This window comes from Ornithorhynchus anatinus, chromosome 18 (genome assembly GCF_004115215.2).
Source record: "Ornithorhynchus anatinus isolate Pmale09 chromosome 18, mOrnAna1.pri.v4, whole genome shotgun sequence".
In the NCBI taxonomy this organism is placed as follows: domain Eukaryota; kingdom Metazoa; phylum Chordata; class Mammalia; order Monotremata; family Ornithorhynchidae; genus Ornithorhynchus; species Ornithorhynchus anatinus.
This window is the reverse complement of record NC_041745.1, coordinates 7141357-7161578: the sequence shown is the minus strand read 5'-3', so window position 1 is coordinate 7161578 and position 20222 is coordinate 7141357. Positions and strand designations below refer to the sequence as shown.

Sequence of the window (20222 nt, the reverse complement as noted above, 5' to 3'; positions counted from 1 at the left end):
TACCTCAAAAGGTTTGCTTACTTTACGTAGGTTACCCTAATTAAAAGAATGGCTGATTTTTTTCCCTCCCCGATCTCTGTAGTCATGCCACCAAAAGCTACTTGATCTCTCTGACTAGGTTAGGTTACACGGACTACGGCAATAATGTCTTCTGCTACAAAGATTCACCCTGCAAAGCTGAGTAACTTGGTGAAAATATTTCCCAAATGGACTAATTTGTTAGCAACTTGCTTTTTGCTGGGCTCATTTTTACCATGAAAAGGGAAAAATCCTTTAGCTTTTAGTGATGGATTCTCCAGAAATGGTGAGTAAGATGGCGCTGAGGATTAACTCTCTTGTAAAAGACTTCCTAATATTTATTGATGTGTCTACAGACAACCTGCTTTAGAAAGTAATTCCACATAAGAAATTCCATACTTGCAAGTTAGGCAATTCAGGAAGTGCTTGTCCTTTCTTTCAACTGCATGTCTAATTCTTAAAATGTCTACTGTGGTAGGTAGTATCACAGGTTTAAAAATAATCATTATAGGCAGGGAATGTGCCTACCAACTCAGCTGTACTCTCCCAAAAGCTTAGGACAAGCTCTGAACACAGTGAGCTCTCAATAAATACTGTTAAATGATGATCATCTCTGAATGTAAGCATTATTAGTTTCTAAACATGCATGGAAAGCACAAAGAAAACTGATAAAGAAAACATTAGCAACAGATAACGCTTCCTTGCATGTCTCTATGACTTTAAACACCATGTTATGGGTGTCATGTGTTCTGGACTTGAAAGTATAAATCCTTTCAAATACTGTTAACGTCTAAGCTGTAGAAAACAAAGCTAAAGCTAAACAATTGTGAGCCACCATTGCATCAGCCATTTGAAAGCTCTATGGAACTTGGTGCTTTGCCGAGTAATTTCTAGGGATACTTCTGAGTCAAATTTAGTTTGAAAACTGGTGTGGCTGAACAGACCTTATTTGGGAAATTCTGTTCATTTTGCAGTTTGTTTTTTTTCCATGGCACTGCAAGGTGTTGTGGTAAGAAGTCTTTGGCCTTTACAGAAAAAATTCTCTGGAATTCTTGTATTAGGGAGCAATACCTTGGTCTGGAATTGTTCCAAAGTGTTTTCACATGAGTTATCTGGTTTGATTCCCATAGTATCCTTGTGATGCCAGTCAAGAGAGGCAGGTATTATTTTTTCCCCCATACCACAGATGAGGAAACTGAGGCCTGTGGAGGGTGACTCTGTCCCATTTGATTGTACTATAGCTACCTCAGCTTTTTGAGTATATGATTGCTTCATTCATAGTGAGCACTTAACATTTAATATTATTATTATTCCTTGAGTCACATGGCAGGCCAGAAGCAGAACTAGGCTATTTACATTAGATCACAGTGTCTCCCCGAGAGCTGTCACTGCAGCATTAGGTAGAACAAAAAAAACCCTAAACTCCACCATTTTGTCCATAATGGTTTCTAAAGAAAGGACACAGGGCAAGCCTCTATTTGGCTGCTGGGTTTTCTTAGGATATTTGTCAACTAGCCAAAAGAGTGACATTTTGGGGAGGAAATCGGTCACTTGGAGAGAGAGTTTGCAGCCATGTCAATCTGATTTATTGAATGAGCTAAATTCCCCTGTGAGGAAATTATTTCACATGCATAGCATTGACAGAAACTGTCTTTTCTAAAAGAAATGTACCATGGGGGCACTGGAATAAGCCACTGACTTGAAAATGATTTATGTTCTTTGCTGGCACAGGCAGTGGAGGCAGAACCTAACCCTGGAAGTCCTGAAATAGTCTCTGTGCCCGAAGAAGAATTGCAAGCAGCTGAGATTCCCTTTTCCTTTAAATCGATTTTTGGTTTAGACGATTCGAAAATGGATTCTGGTGAAGGAGGACCAGGTGGGGCTGCTTTTCTTCCACAAACGAGTGCTGGACACTTAGACGATCAGTGCTCCTGGGGGTTCCTGTGCTGACAGGTATTGTCAGAGTCGCAGTTGAGGGAGGCTGGAAGCCCAGCCCACAGAGCTGTGGGGACCCTCTCTCCCGTAACATCCCCGCACCCCCCACCCACCAAAGAGTGGATAGCTATGACTGGACCAGCTCAGTCTCTCTTTTCTGTTTCTGTTGTAGATGCTGATGCAGTAGCTGCCCACTTACTATCCTTAATCCCACTGAAGTTTTTTCCAGTCATTGTCATTGGCATCATTGCACTAATCCTAGCTGTGGCCACTGGGCTGGGCTGTAAGTACAATCTATTATTTAGCAGGTACTCAAATAACCATTCAAGGGCTTAAAAGTTTCATGCACTTCCTCCTGCGACTCCAATTCTCCTGCCACCAAAGCTTGATTACTGAAGCCAAATAGCCTTTGGGTTTGCTGACTTCAATAAGTCGTATTTGCCTATATAAAATAAAATTGATTTGGCACGCATAATGGGAACTGTTGGCGAAACCTAGGAACTTGAAACAGTAAGAGGCTTGTAAAGTCTCTGGCTGTAATTGAAGATGGTGGCAATCTAAGCAATCCTGGTCTCAGTGCCTCGTCACAAAGAGTCTCATTCATGGACTCTCCAAGGACCCTTTCTGTCCTAAGGAACTAAGTGTGTGTCGTTATTCTGAAGGTATTTTGGGGCTCTGATTCAGATTAGGACTTCTTGCCTTTCCCCATGAGACAACAGAATTAGCTATCCCTTAAATGATCCCTGTGGCGATTCTCACACGGCCCACCACTTTCTCTATCCCAGCACCCCCGTAAAATAGACAGGAAGTGGACTGGGTCCAAGATCTCATTGCTGCACCTATTCCTACCATCTACACTTTAAGATCATCTCTAGACTGTAAGTTTGTAATGGGCAGGGAATGTATCTACCAACCTTAGAAGCAGCATGGCCTAGTGGATAGATCACAGGCCTGGGAGTCAAAAGGACCTGGGTTCTAATCCTGGCTCTGTCACTTGTCTGTTGGGTGACCTTGGGCAGGTCACAACTTCTCTGTGCCTCAGTTCCCTCTTCTGTAAAATGGGGATTAAGACTGTGAGCCCTGTATGGGAAAGGGACTATGTACAACCTTGGATCTATCCCAGTGCTTAGAACAGTGCCTGGCACATAGTAAGCACTTAACAAATACCTCAATTTATTATTGTGCTTTTACAAGTGCTTAGTAGTACTAAGTGCTCTGCACATAGTAAGCGCTTAATACATACCATAGATTGAGCCAATCTGAGAAGACTCAAGTCTCCCCATTCTCTGTTTGAAAATTCAAAGAATCAAAGTGCACCTATTGGCTGTAGGCTACAGGCAGTTTGCCCTCCAAGGTGAGCTGACAGGATTCCATTATGAAATAGAAGTGAGGAAGCAGGGAAGATGGTGGCATTAAAAAAGCTTGTGTGAGAGCCGTTTCATTGCCAGCGGAGAATGGGTGGGCAGCAACTCCCCTCTCGGGCCGCCACTAGCATTTAATTCATTTAGTAAACTACAGAGGTGGTAATGTACTGGCCCATATATGATGGGGGTAAACAATGATGTACTGACCTTCTCCTCGATTTCCCTCAGTTCACTTCAACTGTTCTGGGAAGTACAGGTGCAGATCTTCCTTTCAGTGTATTCAGCTGACAGCCAGGTGTGATGGCATCTCCAACTGTAAAGAAGGGGAGGATGAATACAGATGTGGTAATTTCAGTTCTTTCCTATTCCTTTAATTGCTTGTTCTTTGTGGGGGTTAGAAAGGGTCTGCGCTCTGCCCTCATCTTTTCTTTGGGTAACATACAGATGAATAACAATAGTAATAAAAATAATAGATAGTGGTATTCCCCCTACCTGTAATTTTTTGTAGTGTCTGCCTCCCCCTATATCCTGTAAGCTCCTTTGAGGGCAGGGTTTGAATCTAAAAACTCCATTGTACTCCCCAAGTGCTTAGTACAGTGCTCTGAACAGAGTCAGCACCCAATAAATACTACTTATGGATTGATTGTTGGGAAGATTCACAAATAAAAGCAGTTGCCAAACATTCAGACAATAGAAAGTGCCATGTGAATGCAGTGAAACACATTTTTCTGAGACACAATAAAAATCTCTGTCAATCTTCTTAATCTTGATTAACCACCATCCTCCATGTCTCTTCTTTTATTACATCCAGCCAGGGTGAGTGGTCGGAACGCTGTGCTTCAGGTATTCGTGACTGGTTCCTGGAGGACTGTTTGTTCGGAAAACTGGAAAGATCATTATGGAAATGTAGCCTGCTCCCAGTTAGGATTCTCAAGGTAATAAAGCAATCAACATGACCATATCTTGATTTCTCACCCACTCTGACAGGCTTTGTTTTGGATTTTAAACCAAGTAAGATAAAACTATGAAATATCAGAGGAATCTTGTTATAGATGACGAATAGAAGATTTTGAGTTTGTCATGTCATCCATTCATATTTACAGACATAAACAATTTTCTACTTTAGTTACTTTCCACAAAGCTGTTCACTTCTCTTTCTTTTCCATTTTCTTCTTGTCCATCTCACTAAAGTCAAACATCCCCTGTCCCCCATCTCTCACCATTCCTCACTGCAATCACTCACCTTTGGTTCTTATTCTCGGGCTTAACTCAAGCTCCACCTGCCAGGAGCTCAGTTTTGGAACTTTTTTTGACAGGTGATGGAGGAAGAGGTAGCACTTATACCTATTGATGAGCCTGAGGAAAAGGAGCTAAGGTGCCTTTTCACTTTCCATTTGTAACACCCTATGTTCTCGCTGGGTGATCAGATTTTTCTCTGAAAAAACTTATGGTCCCCTGGTCTCTCCCAGAATCTCCTTTCCATCTTTCATTTTGCAAATAATTTAGGGCTGCTGTCTATCCCTGGGTTTGTTATGTTTTTCTCTTATGGGCAATATCTTTCTCTTCTTCCATCTTCTACTTCCCCCTATCTTTCCATTTTCTCCACTGACCTCAGCCAGTTTGCTATGATGGGTCCAAAAATTTGAGCTGTCCTGGCCCAACACTAATGTTCAGATGTTGTATAGGGCACAAGGGATCTTTCGGCAAAGCCTAGCAATGGACCTGCCTCTTCTGGCCCTGCCTCTTCCACCCCCTCCCCTTCTGGTCCCGCCTCCTGCACAGTTGCCTCAGGGCTTGGCACTCTATACACCTAATCATTTTTTTCAATGTACTCAACAATGGCTTTTGCAATGATTATACTTAGAATTTGGGTGGCCATAAAGTAGGCTAACCACTGCCCTAGTAATACTGCCTTGGAACCCAAGGTTGAATGTATTGTTTTCTAAATAAGTTCCCTTCTTGAAGTACAGAGAGCTTCCTCGTGAACCTCAGTTTGACAGTCTGGTGTGGCATGTGGAGTAAAGAGGCTTTCAGTTTTAATTTCTAAATAAGCGGACGCCCAAAGCAATTAAAGTAACTGGGTGAAATTGTCAGAGCTGATAACCAGATGAGTTACCTGAATGAAAGAGGTGGCAGCTTTTCTGTTTTCTTTTTTTTATATATATTTATTTCAGTGGGGATGGAGGGGCGCTGGCCTCCATCTCTGTCTGACACTTAAAGATAGCAATTCAACTGTGTCTCAGCTTTATCTTCTCTAGGATAAGTGATGCTCCTCTTATAACCTTTCATTGTGGTTTCCATTTTTTTGCTCCTCACAATTGTCCTCTACACCCACAGCAGTTTTAATAAGAAAGAACAAGGGCTGACTGTCGCAGAGAGCTGCTCTATAATTCCTAGTGATATAATAACAGTAATAACAGTTACAGTGGTATTGTTAAGCACTTACTATGTGCCAAGCAGTGTGCTAAGTGCTGAGGTAGATACGAGATAATCAGATCGGATACTACTCATGTACAAATCTATACATTTTTTATATTAATGTCCGTCTCCCCTTTGAGACCATGAACTCATTGTGGCAAGGGAACATGACTACCAACTCTGTAATATTGTACTCTTCCGGACACTTACTTCAGTGCTCCACGCCCAGTATGTTTTGCACACTGTAAGTGCTCAATAAATACAACTGAATTAATATATACCATTGATTGATTTATACAGTTCCTGTTCTACATGAACTTCACAATCTAAGGGAAAAAGAGAACAGATATTTACTCCCCATTTTACAGATGAGGAAACAGGCACAGAGAAGTCAAATGACTTACCCAAAATCACACAACAGGCAAATGGCAGAGCCAAAACCAGAACCCAGGTCTCCTGACTCCCAGTCCCGTGTTCTTTCTGCTAGGACAAGTGAAATTATTTCAAGCACTGGGAGAAGTGGGATCAAACAGACCAGTGGCTTAAATTTCTGATTTATTTGCAGCTATATAAGTTCGAGTCCCATTCGCATGGGTGCAATAGAAGAGGAGTTTCGGGCTGAATTTGTTTCCATCAATCACTGGCTTCCAGACAATCAGGTCACCTCCTTGCACCATGCAATGTACTTAAGGTATGTTTCAGGTTGGCATTCCTAGTCAACATTAAGCTAGTCCCTTAAGGATAGTGAGGAGCTTCATCAGAAATAAAATAACCATCTGCCCCCTTGCCTGCTGAGGGCCCCAGGAGGGATGTTTAGAGGGTTCAGGTGTCTATGCTTAAGGCCTGCTCCTTGGAGACTGAGATCCTCCACTCTCATTCCCTGGACCCTTAGGAAAGAATGCTGCATAAGAAACACCCTTTCTCTAGGCCCCAGGGAGCCACGCCTTGGGTACCCTAGCGGAAATGCTCTCCCTGATAATAGTAGCATCTGGAAGGTCCAGCCCAGGTCTCCATTCCTGGCCTCGAAGAGCTCATTTCCCAGCAGCCTCTTCCCAAACCTCCTCAGAGCAAAGCTGGATCTGAGATCCATCTGGGGGGCTACCCTGTTTTGGAGGGCTCATTCCCAAAGGGATCAAAGCAACCAAGAAAGCAGACTTGTTGGGGTTTTACCATCCTAAGCGGCAGATGAGGTTGACTCCAGTCACCTGGACTACACAACCAAAAACCTGAACAGAGGAACTGACTCTCATTACTGTCAGATGGATTCTCACTGGGAGTGAATTCAAGAAGTGGGTAAGCAGGGATGCAGAACAATGAGTAGAGTTAATATGGAAATGAGTCTACCTTGCCTAAGGGAATGGATACCCACCTATGTTACAGTATCATACACCTCTATCATGTATATCATATATAAAATATATTTATAAATATGTCATTTATATATAATGCATTTCATAAAAATACGTGTATATATATGAATATATATAAAGATATATGTATATCCTCATAGGGAAGTTGTACTCTACCTCTCTGAAGTGTGTGTAATTTATATACATGATATTTCAGTATTGAACAAGGGTTTTAGGCCGGATTATCACCTCTAACGTATCCTCTACTGCACTACTACACCATGAAATGTGTTAAGGAGAGCACATTTGTTTGAAAATCCACTGAATCTGTATATGGGTTAATACTGTTCTCTCCATTTCAGAGAGGAATGTGCTTCTGCCCAAGCAATCATCTTAAAATGTGTAGGTAAGTGTTTGAAAATCACAATTGAAGTAGATTTGAAGAAACCCCAACTGAATGATCATCAACCTCTCAGGATTAGAAGGAAAGAATTTTGATTCTCCTAACGCAACAGTAATCCATTCCAATTTCAGAAGGAAATGAACTTAAAGTGAAGCCTGAGCAAGAAATAAGGCTCCATCTCCTGTCAGTGAGGGCTGTGAGGTCTTGGCATAGAAGCCTATAGAAAGGAAATGGCAGAGGTTGCAGTTCTCTGTATTTCAAGAAGGAAAAATAATTGTCTGCTGTTTCTGGGCCAATCATCATCTTTCATGTCTCCTTTCAGCGTGTGGTCTGAGGGTTGGCTACACCTCCCGTATCGTTGGTGGGAACATGTCATTGCCTATGCAGTGGCCCTGGCAGGTCAGTCTCCAGTTCCAGGGCTACCACTTGTGCGGTGGATCGCTCATCACACCTGTGTGGATCGTCACAGCGGCCCACTGCGTTTTTGAGTGAGTAGAGGTCTCTGCCATTTTATCTTGCTCTTCCCTGGGGGGGGGGGGGCAGGCATAGGGCCAAATCACCTAGGGCATGTGCCATGACACCAAGCCACTGAGGGTTTCTTGTGGGATGTCATCATGGGGTGAAGTGATAAAGGGCAAGGAGGTGGAGCTCAGCAGCAGGCCCTTCTGCGCTCTGCCTTCCACCGGAAATGTCCCAAAGTCCTCTGGGGAATGTTTTAACTACACTGAGGAGGGGATGGTTAAAGAAAGGGGATCCTAAGAGTAGGATTAAAGACAGCTCTCTGAGCAGCGTGTTGAGTTCTCATGCAGTAAACCTCTGGGTGAGAGAGACAGAGAAAGTTAGAGACAGCTAAAGAGGGAGAGAGAGAAACAGAAAGAGACCAGAAGGAAAGTGAGAGACAAAGAGACCATTTGTCTACTATGTAACTTTGGGAAAGTCACTTCACTTCTCTGGGCCTCAGTTACTTCATCTGTAAAATGGGGGTTGAGACTGTGAACCCTAAGTGGGACAGGGACTGTGTCCAATACGATTTGCTTTTATCCACCCCAGCGCTTAGTACAGTGCCTGGCACATAGTAAGCGCTTAACAAATACCACAATTATTATTACTGTTACTCCTTGTGGTGGCTCCTCGATCTCCCCTCAACTGTTTGGAGAAGGCTAATGATACCAAATCCAGTTCAACACGTTTAGAACTGCAGCTGCAAATGGCAGTTCTTTCAAAAAAAATAAAACCAGGGAGCAGGAAATGGTCTTTAGAAGAAAATGAATTTGGAAACCCCAGTTTATCTTATTGTTCCAGCGAGGGTATTAAAATTGAAACTGCCCAAATTTGCCAGGTGTCAGATGTGGGAAAGAGGTCTCGCATGCAAGAGGCTTACAGAGAGCTAGGAGGCCTTTATACAGAGGGCTCCCGCCCAGTTCCAACTGAGGTTCCTGGGGGCGGGCTTCACCTTGGCTGCTGTTTGCCTCACGTCTGGGTCTTCACATCAAGCAGATTCATACTATGAGCGCAGTCGGGGAGAACCCCTTCGGGGGAGCAAAGAGTCGTGGGTGAATTGGTGTGTGAAGTCACCAGTTCAATAAAATGCAGCAGCCACAGGTTTTCGGTCACTAAGCCAAATGTGCTCTATGGGGCCCAGAGAAACTGGTTTGCTAGTAGTGTTCTGAATCCTCTTTCTGCTCATCACCCGCTTGTCTCCAGTCTCTACACTCCTAAATCTTGGACTGTGCAAGCGGGTTTGGTCATCCTGCCGGACACTCCAGGCACCCCTCGCTTGGTGAAAAAAATCATCTATCACAGCAAGTATAAGCCGAAGACCCTGGGAAATGACATAGCACTGATGAAGCTAGCTGAACCCCTCACTTTCAATGGTAACATCTTCCACTTCGCTCCTGTTACTTTCCCTTTCTTTCAAATTTAATCAGTCAGGATTTCCATCAGCCATTACAGAGGCTATTAGTTCTTAACATAGCCTTGCAGGTAAAAACCAAAAAACACTCAACCTTTTTTTTTGGTGAAAAGTTAAATAAAGAAAATCTCTCTTTTTAAAAGACCTGCCCTAAAGTTTGCAGGTAGAAGGCACAGTGCTCTCTGAAAGAGGGGCTCAACAGGCAAATACAAATATCTGCTTAAGATCCAAAACTCACAGGAACCAGCCTAGGTAGAAAGAGACATAGAACAAACAAGAGACACAGAGAGACCAAGAAGGGGAGAGGCAGAAGCTGAGATGGAAAGAGAAGGAAAAAGATAGACTACAAGTTCTCTTTCTGCAGACATCATGTCTAACAATTCTACTGTGGCCTAGTGGATACAGCACGGGCCTGGGAGTCAGCAGGACCTGGGTTCTAATTCTGGCTCCATCACTTGTCTGTTATGTGACCTTGGGCAAGTCACTTAACTTCTCCATGTCTTAGTTCCCTCATCTAAAAAATGGGGAGTAAGACTGTGAGCCTTATGTGGGACAGGGACTATGTCCAACCCAATTATCTTGTATCTACCCCAGTGCTTAGAACAGTGCCTGGCCCACAGTAAACACTTAAATACCACAATTATTATTAATGTGTTGTTCTCAAACAAGCACTTAATACAGTGCTTTGCACCTAGTAAGCGCTCAAATACACTGACTGAGGTAGAAACAGAGAGAAAGAGAAACAAATAGAGAAAGAGAAAGACACAATCTGTGAACACTGCAGCAGGAATTTCTTGCCAGTGCACTGATTCGTCTGTCATCTGCACTGCCCTCTTCCATAGGGCTACTGTCAAAGTCATAGGGCTCTGAACTATGAACTGACAGTAATTTTTCATTCCTCTCACATAAGTTTATTTTCCCCACCACAGAGAAACATGCCAGACCCAAAAGAAACTAAGTTTAGGCTCTTTTTAAAAAAAATTTTACTCAGTTGTGATTGAAATAAAATATTTTTTCCCATCAATAGGTTTGATCCAGCCCATCTGCCTGCCCAATTCTGAAGAGCGATTTCCTGTTGGGAAAGTGTGTTGGACATCGGGATGGGGGGCCACAGAAGATGGAGGTGGGTGATTAAATGCCCTTTCTGGAGCGGAAATAGGATCCCCACACTCTACCTTGCCTTTTCTGCATGAAGCATTCTAAACACTTAGCCCACTATAGCTCACTGTGGGCAGGTAATGTGTCTGTTGTTATATTGTACTCTCCTAAGCGCTTAGTACAGTGCTCTGCACAAACAAGTGCTTAATAAATACGATGGAATGAAGGAAGAATAATGGTCACCTTAATATAACCCAACATAACATAATGCCATTGTCTGAGAAGCTCAAAACACTTTCTCATCTATGATTCCATATCATCCCAACTTCCCTCTAAGCTAGGTGGGAGCAAGTATTGGCTTTTTGCAGATAAGAAAGAGGCCCTGAAGGGTTATTTGATTTGCCCCAGGTCACACAGAGTAGCCCTCAGATTAAGGACTAAGTGATTGTGATATTTGTTGAGCACTTACTATGTGCCAAGCACCATACTAAGCGCTGGGGTAGAGCGAAGATAATCAGGTCCCACATGGGATTCACCTTCTAAGGAGAAGCGAGAACAGGTACTAAAACCCTATTTTACAGAAGAGCACCATGTTGTCCTGGGAACTGAGGCCCAGAGAAGTTGAGTAACTTGCCCAAGATCACACAGCAGGCAAGTGACAGATGTGGGATTAGAACTAAGGCCCTCTGACTCCCAGGGCCATGCTCTTTACTCTAGAGCCCACTGCTTCTGTTTAGTAACTCTAGTCCTGAAAGAAGAAGGCACTTAATAAATACTATTGATTGCATCAGAGCTACGGTTGGGCTTGGACTAATTTGACTTTTGGTGAAGTGTTGCTTTGGATCAATGATTGGATTTGATGATGTTTAAAACCATTAGATGTGGTCTGTTTGTGACTGCTTACATGTATAGTGGGCTCAGTACACAGTAAGCACTCAATAAATATTACCAAGTGACTAAATGAATGTAGCTCCCCATCCTGTCTGCCTCAAACCCGGAGCTTTGGCCTTGGGGGCAAGGAGTGACTTGAAACAAAGGGAATGAACTTGACAACAAGTTCCTCTCTTGCATTTCCGACACAGGTGAAGCTTCAGCTGAGCTGAACCACGCTGCCGTCCCTTTGCTTTCCAACAAAGTATGCAATCACAGGGATGTCTATGGAGGAATCATCGCTCCTTCAATGCTCTGTGCAGGTTACTTACAGGGAGGGGTGGACAGCTGCCAGGTAAGGAAAGTTTCCCGGGACAACTTATTATGCCATCGTTCACTGGACGACAAGGGTGGTAATATTAGCTGAGGGAGTCGGGATCATCAATTAGTTGGGAGCTTGACTGGCCAAAATTTTAAACAAACATGCAGATACACCCTACCCCAGAGCTGTTACACTCCTGCATGGACTCCCTTGCAAGTGCTCAAAAGCCAATTTGCACAGCGGCCAAGGGGACATTTACCAGAGAATGATATTCCCTGATTTCTTATCCACGGGAGATAATCCCACCCAACCTGTTCCTACTAACAACCACGGTGATGTAAATGTCATGCTTGCCATGCATTTGGGGTTAAATGCATGTCCCCATCCTTACTGCTGGGTGGTGGGTGTGAGGGAGGGTGTGGCCCTCTCAGGTGAGTAGTTGATCCCTCTTCCCTGCCCTCACTGCCTATGCCATGTCTAACTGGGCACCCACGAAAAATGAGCTCCAGAAATACAGCCCCGTGTGAGGGAGGGGACAAAAGATGCCGGGGGTAGCATCGGCAGCCTTATCCTTGCCCTCAGGGTGGACTTAACTGCTACTGTACTGGCTGGTAACTTAGACCTGCCGGGGATGGTGGTGGGGAGGGGTACAAGGAGCTGGGGGAGATGGAAGGAGGCGGCGGAAGATCAGGCGGTTCTGGGCTCTGCCCAGTGCACAGATGCCTAGTTCCAGCCTGTCTGAGCGACACTTTCTCCAGTGCTGGGAGGCAAGGGTTTTTTTTCTGGGTGGGGACTTGCTGACCTTCCCTTTCAACTAGAACTCCAAAGGGAGAAACCCGGTTTCAGGGAGGGGGTAACGGGAGGGGCGAAGGGGAGAAAATCACCCTAATCCAAGCAAGCAGCTTGCAGGTTTCCAGCAGGCCCCAGAGCAGCCAGAGCCAAAGTGTTTGGCTCTGTGCAATGGTCCCATACAACCAAAATGTGAGCCCCATTCCCAACCTCTGACCTTTAGAAGGGAAATACTTTGGGGGCCTGCCCCTTACCCTGTGGATGCTGACCGAATTTGACCTGGCCAGGCTCCTAAGGGTCCACAGAGATCTTTTCCAAACTGAGCATGCATGTAGCCCCTGAGATGACTTGGAAAGCTTTTTGTTCTCCGTGTCCCCTTGGAATTCCAAGGGAGGTAGTGGGTCCCTGGGCAATGCCCCATTCTACAGAGCACACTCTCACCACAGACACTGCAAGCAATGGACACTTCTTTTGTTTCCTTGGGCCTCCAGGGTGACAGCGGGGGACCCTTGGCATGTGAAGACAGAAGGGTCTGGAAATTGGTGGGAGCTACCAGCTTTGGGATCGGCTGTGCCGACGTAAATAAACCGGGAGTCTACAGTCGCATCACCTCTTTCCTGGACTGGATACATGAACAGATGGAGGTTGGTGTTCAACTCTCTAACCAGCTCCCTCTACTTCCCTGGAAATTGGAGTGTAAACTCCTTGACCGTTCTTAGTGTTGCAATTTTGCAATTTCCCAGGCATTTAGCACTGTGCGCTGCACTCAGAGGAAGCTCCACAAATGTTACCACTATTACTTCAGAGGCGTCTTTAATTGAGAGTAAAGAATCTCCAGCATTCTTGGTAAAAAAGAATTCATAATTGCTGACCAAAATATTCTGGAGTTCAAATGCCCACCTTCCTCACAGAGTCAGAGTGGCCTAGTGGAAAGGGTACGGGCCTGGGAGCCAGAGGACCCGAGTTCAAGTCAGAGGACCTGACTCTGCCACGTTCATGCTGTGTGACCTTGGGCAAGTCACTTCACTTTTCTGTCCCTCAGTTTCCTCATCTGTAAAATAGGGATTCAGTACCTGCTCTCCCTCCTATTTATTTGGCTGTGAGCCCAGGGTGTCCACACTTATCAATTTATATATGCCCTAGTACTCAGTACAGAGCTTGACCCATAGTAAGTGCTTAACAAATATTATCATTAAGGTTCAAAATAAGGCCAGGGGCAGGGCCAGAAAGGCATCCAACATGTAGAGGGCAAAGTGGTAGAGAGTGAAAATATTTTAGGCCTGATTTTAAACAGTAGTATTTACTGAGTACCGACTGTGAGCGGAGCATTGTACTTAGGAGAGTTCAATCTCACTCCTGATAGTGTGGGATCAGTTAAATAGCCTCTTAAAGAAACTGGCTACATCAGGATAATTAAATAATACTATTAATAATGGTATTTGGTAAGTGCTTACTATATGCCATGCACTGCACTAAGCACTGGGGTAAATACCAGACAAAAATCAGCCTTCCGAGTCCCAGGCCATGTTCTTTCCACTGGGCCACACTCCCATGAGTCCCAAATGTGTTAAAGGATTCGCGTTTCCTCTTTCTCATTTACTTTTTTTTAATGGAAGTGGGAGGCCAGGGATTAGTTGGACACTGGCCAGGAGTCAGGAATGTCTGGATCAATAGGTGGAAGGGAGCCCAGAGCTGAAGGAAGACCTCAAATAACCACAGTGGTATTCATTAAGTGCTTTCTATCTGCCAAGTGCTGGGTAAAATATGAGATAATTCAATTGGACCCAATCCCTGTCCCACTTGGACCCCACAGCCTAAGACTTGGGGACAAACAGATTTTGAATTTTACAGAGGAGGAAACTGAGGCATGAAGAAGTTAAGTGATTTGCCCAAGGACACCCAGCAGGCACGTGACAAAACCGAAACTAGAACCTGTATCTTCTGACTCCCCGTTTTGGGCTCTTTCTACTAGGCAACTCTGCCTCCTTTTCAAAGCCACCAGACCTGCAGAGTGAAGGCAGCAGCCCAAGGGAACGGGAAGGTGGGTAGCAAAGGCCAGGACGGCAAACCCACACTCTCTCCCAAGCAGCTTAGTACAGTGTTCTGTAAACAGTTAGCACTCAATAAATATGTTTGACTAATAGATCCTAAGAGAGTGGGTGGTTGCACAGGCCACAGGCAAATGGTGGCCCGCCCATGGGCAGACCTTCTTCAGAATATTTTCAGGGCAGACAGACCCCTGTCAGAAGGACCAGGTGGCCTAGCTCCCGAGAAGGCCTGCATGCAGAGGGGCCTGGCTTCTCAGATCCCTTGGAATTTTCTGATCTTGCCTCTAGGCATCTTGGAGCTCGCTCTTGCTCCCTCTCCCTTCAGACAGGGACAAAGAAGCCTCTGCAACCCTCAGCTAGGGTGGGTTACATGGCAGGACACTTGCCCCTCCAAATGCATCCTCACTGAGACGAACCTTCAGCGGCAAGCTGGAGCCTCACCTAATGCTCAGTGCAGCAGCCCCTTGCACTGAACTCTGGAGAAGGCTTTAATCTTCTGAAAGGAGATGTGTGTGTTTCTATTTTTAGAGAGACCTGAAAACCTGAAGACTGTACTGGTGAACCGCCGGATTGCATTTTCATCCTGATTGCCCCCCTGCTCTGCAGATAAAAAGCAACAACTAAAAAAATCACTCTTCATTACCTCCGACCCCAAAACAAAACTCTTTGTTAAGAGCAAATGCCTTTGCTTTTCCCTTGCTGGTACAAAAAGAGCCAAAAGGATGGAAGAGCAACCTTGTCACCTGCATAGAGCACACTGGGCTATGGAAGCTGACTTCCAAATACTGTGGTTATTCTTCCTGGTTTGGGACTGCATTCAAACAGGAGAAAAATGGTATTTACTGAGTGTCTATTGTGTACGGAGCACTGTACGAAGTGCTTGGGGGAGTACTGTAGATCTAGGCAACAATGTCAGAAAACCTATGAAAGCTGAAAAGGCAGATAGTAGCCACAATAAGAAGGACTCCCTCTCACCTCCCCCTCCTCTCACCCCCAATCACACAAATAACAAAAACTTTGCAAGAACTCAAAGAGAAGGCAATGGTAATTTAAATGAGTGCCTTCTACCCTTCCTCCGGCTACATTTTTTTTCCCCTTTAGGGAGCAGGAACAAACTCAAACTTTCATACTCTGAGATCTTATTTCAACATTAGATTAGGTTGGGATTTTGTAAAGGGTTTGTCCTCCAAAGTGCTGATAAACCTTAATCTGTTTGGCCATTACTCAAAACTTCTTCATGGAAACAGAAACCACAAGCTTAATTCTTCCCGGATCTTGCAGAAAACGTGGCCATGTGATTGTTTGCCCAAGGTCAAAATGGTTCTAGTCAATCAGAGATTATGAATTTTTCTGCCACCTAGAATGTCTCTCAAAATACCACAATTGCTTTTACTCAGTAGTAGAGACCTAAAACAGGGCAGCCCACAGCACAGTCCCGCTGCAAGATATCTAACAACATCTCAACCAGCACAAGCAACGAACCATCTAATTCACTGTGGCACCCATCATCTCTGTGCTGGAAGTTTCTGTGTCATTGATTCAAACCATAAAACTAAAATATTTGACAGGGGACGATATTATTTTTATAGCAACATCGTGGCTTCCTCCGAATGACTCGAGGAGATCTGTCCCTCTGGTTTTGTTATAAATGTCCTGTCTTCTTCCACTTCATAAAAATCAATGCAGGCAGGGGTTTACTCTTCAAATAAAAGGAATGTGGAGGGCTAAGTAGTTTGATGTTGGGCAATAAACTAAAGAGTTTTTGCACTCTTCCATAGTGTCAATCTAACCTAGGTGAGGTCACCTTGCTAACCCAAAGTCACTAACCTTCTGATGGCTAAATACAGGTTGGCTGAAAATGCCTTAGGGTTGGAGGGTGACCAGGCATCATCAGCCCCATGGAGAAATAACCTCAGGAAACAGGCTCCACAAGGAGACTGACTGGGAAGTTGGGCCCCTGTCACCTTCCGCTTCCGCAACTGCCATGAGAGGGCCAGCGATATTAGCCAGTGGTGAGAGGAAGTTCTCCTAAAAGCGATACCGAATGGTAGACAAACTGAGGGTTAGGGGTGCAAAGTCATCAACCTAGCCTCTTCCTCCACAATTGAATCTGCAAGTTGCTAAACGGGTGGTCGAGTACCTTCGATATTTAGATCTGCTTTTTCTCCATTTTACCAAAACTGAAAGGCAGATTAAGCTCCAAAGCAATAATTATGTGGTCACCATAAGTGGGTGTCTTTTGCAAAATCACAGGTCCTGCTATGGCAATGGGGGAGTCATGGAAGGTATGTGTTGAGGGACCTATACAAAGAAGCACTTATAAGACCCCCGGAAACAAGCCTAGTTTGGTTACTAAGTGGAAAGCATCATGTTCCCAGATACTCATTTAGCAATAACAACTTAAAAGGAATGAGCTAAATTTATTTCAGTTGCAGGAAAATCAAACCATCTTGATTTTTTTTCCTGAAGTATTTAGGCAAATCTTCAGGTTAGAGGTGTGGCTTTCCAGCTAAATGTCCCTCTCAAAAAAGGAAACAGTCCAAAGGAAAGCAAAAGTCTGACTCCCCTGCTCCATTGTAAATTCCTTGGGGCAGGGATTATGTTTCTTAGTTCAAATGCCCTTTCCCAAGCATTTAGTACAGTGTTCTACACACAGTAAGAGCTCAATAAACCAAAACCTGCCACCAGGGAGGCCACCCTCGAGGGTCCTGTCCCCAGGTGGACATGAGCTCAATCAAGCTACCGTTCTTGGTGAAATGTATAAGCTTGCTTGAACTTTGTGGATTGCTTTCTGACTCTATTTATTGCCACTGTTCTCATCTGTCTGTCTCCCCCGATTAGACTGTAAGCCCGTCAAACGGCAGGGACTGTCTCTATCTGTTGCCGACTTGTTCATCCCAAGCGCTTAGTACAGTGCTCTGCACATAGTAAGCGCTCAATAAATACTATTGAATGAATGAATGAATAACAGGACATTTGCCTAGTATCTTAAGATTAAGTTAAAGAAGAGAGGAGCTCTGAGATTTACATGTCTTTTATTTCCTTGCTGGGATCTGCAGTTTCTTGTTACCCACCCAGACGTCATCCCAGAGGAATGCAATGTCAAAAACCGCAGCTTTGATGACAAGGTCGCTAACAGCCCATAGTGCTCCCTTCCTCAGCCTATAACTCTAGAACCAGAATGAGGTTTCACTGCCCAGTGACTAGGCTCCTTCCTGGTTGAAATCATGCAATATTTGAAGAGAAAACTTTAGCAAAAGCTTTTTAGTTTTTTCATAAACTAAAATCATTTCCCCACCCCATCTCCACCCCCAAAATGCTTATGTATATATCCTTATACTGTTTCCCCATCTATAATGCATTTCAATGCCCACTTTCCCCCTAGATGGCAAGCTCCTTAAGGGATTGGGTCTACCAATTCTATTGAACTCTCCCAAGCACTCAGTAGAGTGCTCTGCACACAATAGGTACTCAATAAATACAATTAACTGCCTAACTGATAGCTTTAGCTAATATGGACCACAGAGCATGGTCTCCAATTTTCTTGTATCTACCTCAGCACTTTGCAAAGTGTCTATCTCCTAATAAGCATTTAATAGGTACACCCCAGCTCTGCCACTTGTCTGTGTGACCTTGGGCAAATCACTTGACTTCTCTGAGCCTCAGTTACCTCATCTATAAAATGGGGATGGAGACTGTGAGCCCCACGTGGGACAAGGGACTATCCACCCCAGCACCTAGTTCAATGCCTGGCACACAGTAAGCTCTTAATAAATACCATAATTATCTATTCTAATAAAACAAAGCTATTTATAGAGTGTTTACTGGGGGCAAAGCACTGCAATAAACACTTGGGAGAGTACAATACAACAGAGTTGGTAGACACCTTCCCTGCTCTCAAGGAGCTTACAGTATTTTACATAGAAATGTTATAATAATTATGAATTAATCATGACTTGGGCCCTCATTCTGCTTCTTCACAAAGCTTGAGCTAGTTCCACAAGCCACATCTAAATAGTTCCTGATCGGAAAGCCAGGTCTAGGATTTGATCTCTGGGTTGTTTGTTGTGTACTCGAGTACCCTTGTACTGTGCTCTGCACACAGTAAGCTCTCAATAAATACGATTGAATGAACATGACTGCAAACATGACTCCACCTCATTGGCCAAGGGTTGGATTGGGTACCATGCACCCTGGCCCAACCAGACTTCCACCTTGGAAAAGCCTTAGCATTGTCAAGAATTTCTTTGGGCATCTACACCTGCTCAAAAGCGGACAGAGTCCCAGACTTCTGTGGTGTCCAGCTATCGATGAGAAAGAATAAAAGTTTTTCGCTCAATTGCCTGCTTGGAGTTAGAGTAGCACTGAAACCCAACCTAAACCACATTCAGTCGGTTATAATTATGTCTTCAAGAGGGAAAGGAAGTGCTGGGGGAGCCAGCCGGCAGCAGCCACCGAGCAGAGAATGGAACACACTTGGACAGCATGAAATTATCTAAACACACAAGTTGAATCATGTAAGGATGTGATTACCAGGGAGGATACACAACTTGTGGAACCAGAAGTGATTTGAAACCAAATATATTTTGAAGAGTATAAAAACAGTCCGTTTGGCTCCGCGCCAGCCAGAAGCACCTAAGTATTTAAATTTAACACCTCTTAGGATTGGTATTGTTTTATAAGCCCAAAGGGACAGGGTCTAAAAGAAGATGCCCAGAAGGTTGCAAATTCCTTAATATAGCAAGGGAATAGCTGTCCCCTTAGAGCTCTCAGGGCCTGAAAAAGAGTTTCTATAACCTGGTAAGGCAGAAATTTAAGGATTACTTATTATGATCAATGATAATTATTGCAAGTTTACTGAGTGCAGAACACTATTCTAAGTACTTGGGAGAGGAAAGAGTAAGAAGACACTATCTTTGCCTTCAAGGAGCTTGCAATTCAGCAGATATTAATGGAAGTAGTTGAACTATACATGTTTCAAGTATGATTATCAAGCAGCAGATGAAACCTTTGCAATCCAACAGGGTGAGAGTAATTAAGTTCAAGTTATAGTTTAGAGTCCCAGCTAACTGCACACTGGAGATCAGGCAATGGCAGGTCTAAGAAACGCAGATCTACATAAATGTGAATCTACTGGAGAAGCTAAATTTGCTTCAAGATAAAACCATTAATATACTTCACAGAGCTTAAACTGATAAATAAGTATGCTTGGGTGGGAACCAACAATTATAAACAAGGTTGTGTGGCAGATAATAACCAGAATTTGGTTGAGGTGGTTAAATAGGCCCACGAGCAGACAATGAGAGTAGAAATGACAGCCAACTGCAAAAAATGTGGTAGGAGTTATCAACCACAAAGATAGCCTGCATCTGGAAAAAATCTGTAGCGGCTGCAGAGTGCCTCCTCCATGCAAGTGCAGTCAAACATGTAATGGTGATGACAGATAAAATGTGGAAAATATTTAGTGTAGTTTCATGTATAAATAACTTGAGAAAAGAGATAAAGTGCAAGAAAGAGAGATATAGAACCGACCCACCCCCATAAGCACAAGTGGATCTTAACGGCAGTGGAGTCAGGGTTCAGCTGTGGAGGACTGGGAAAATGGCAAGCCAAGAGGTAGCAATAGAAAGAGATTGAGAAGAGAAAGAGACAAACATTGAAAAGAAGCGATGTTTCATGGCCTAGTGGATAGGGCA

General features: G+C 44.0%; 1 protein-coding gene across 1 annotated transcript; it reads left to right on the top strand.

The window, feature by feature from the left end:
- Positions 1–286: 286 nt before the first annotated feature.
- On the top strand, positions 287–17170 carry TMPRSS3 (transmembrane serine protease 3). The gene is made up of 13 exons (XM_007667275.3): positions 287–304; positions 1750–1894; positions 2126–2236; positions 3546–3662; positions 4129–4252; positions 6301–6426; positions 7447–7490; positions 7810–7975; positions 9192–9361; positions 10427–10522; positions 11580–11722; positions 12970–13122; positions 15055–17170. Exons 1-13 carry the CDS (start codon positions 287–289, stop codon positions 15070–15072), a joined length of 1431 nt encoding a protein of 476 aa, XP_007665465.1. The 3' UTR covers positions 15073–17170.
- The last annotated feature ends 3052 nt before the right edge of the window (positions 17171–20222 follow it).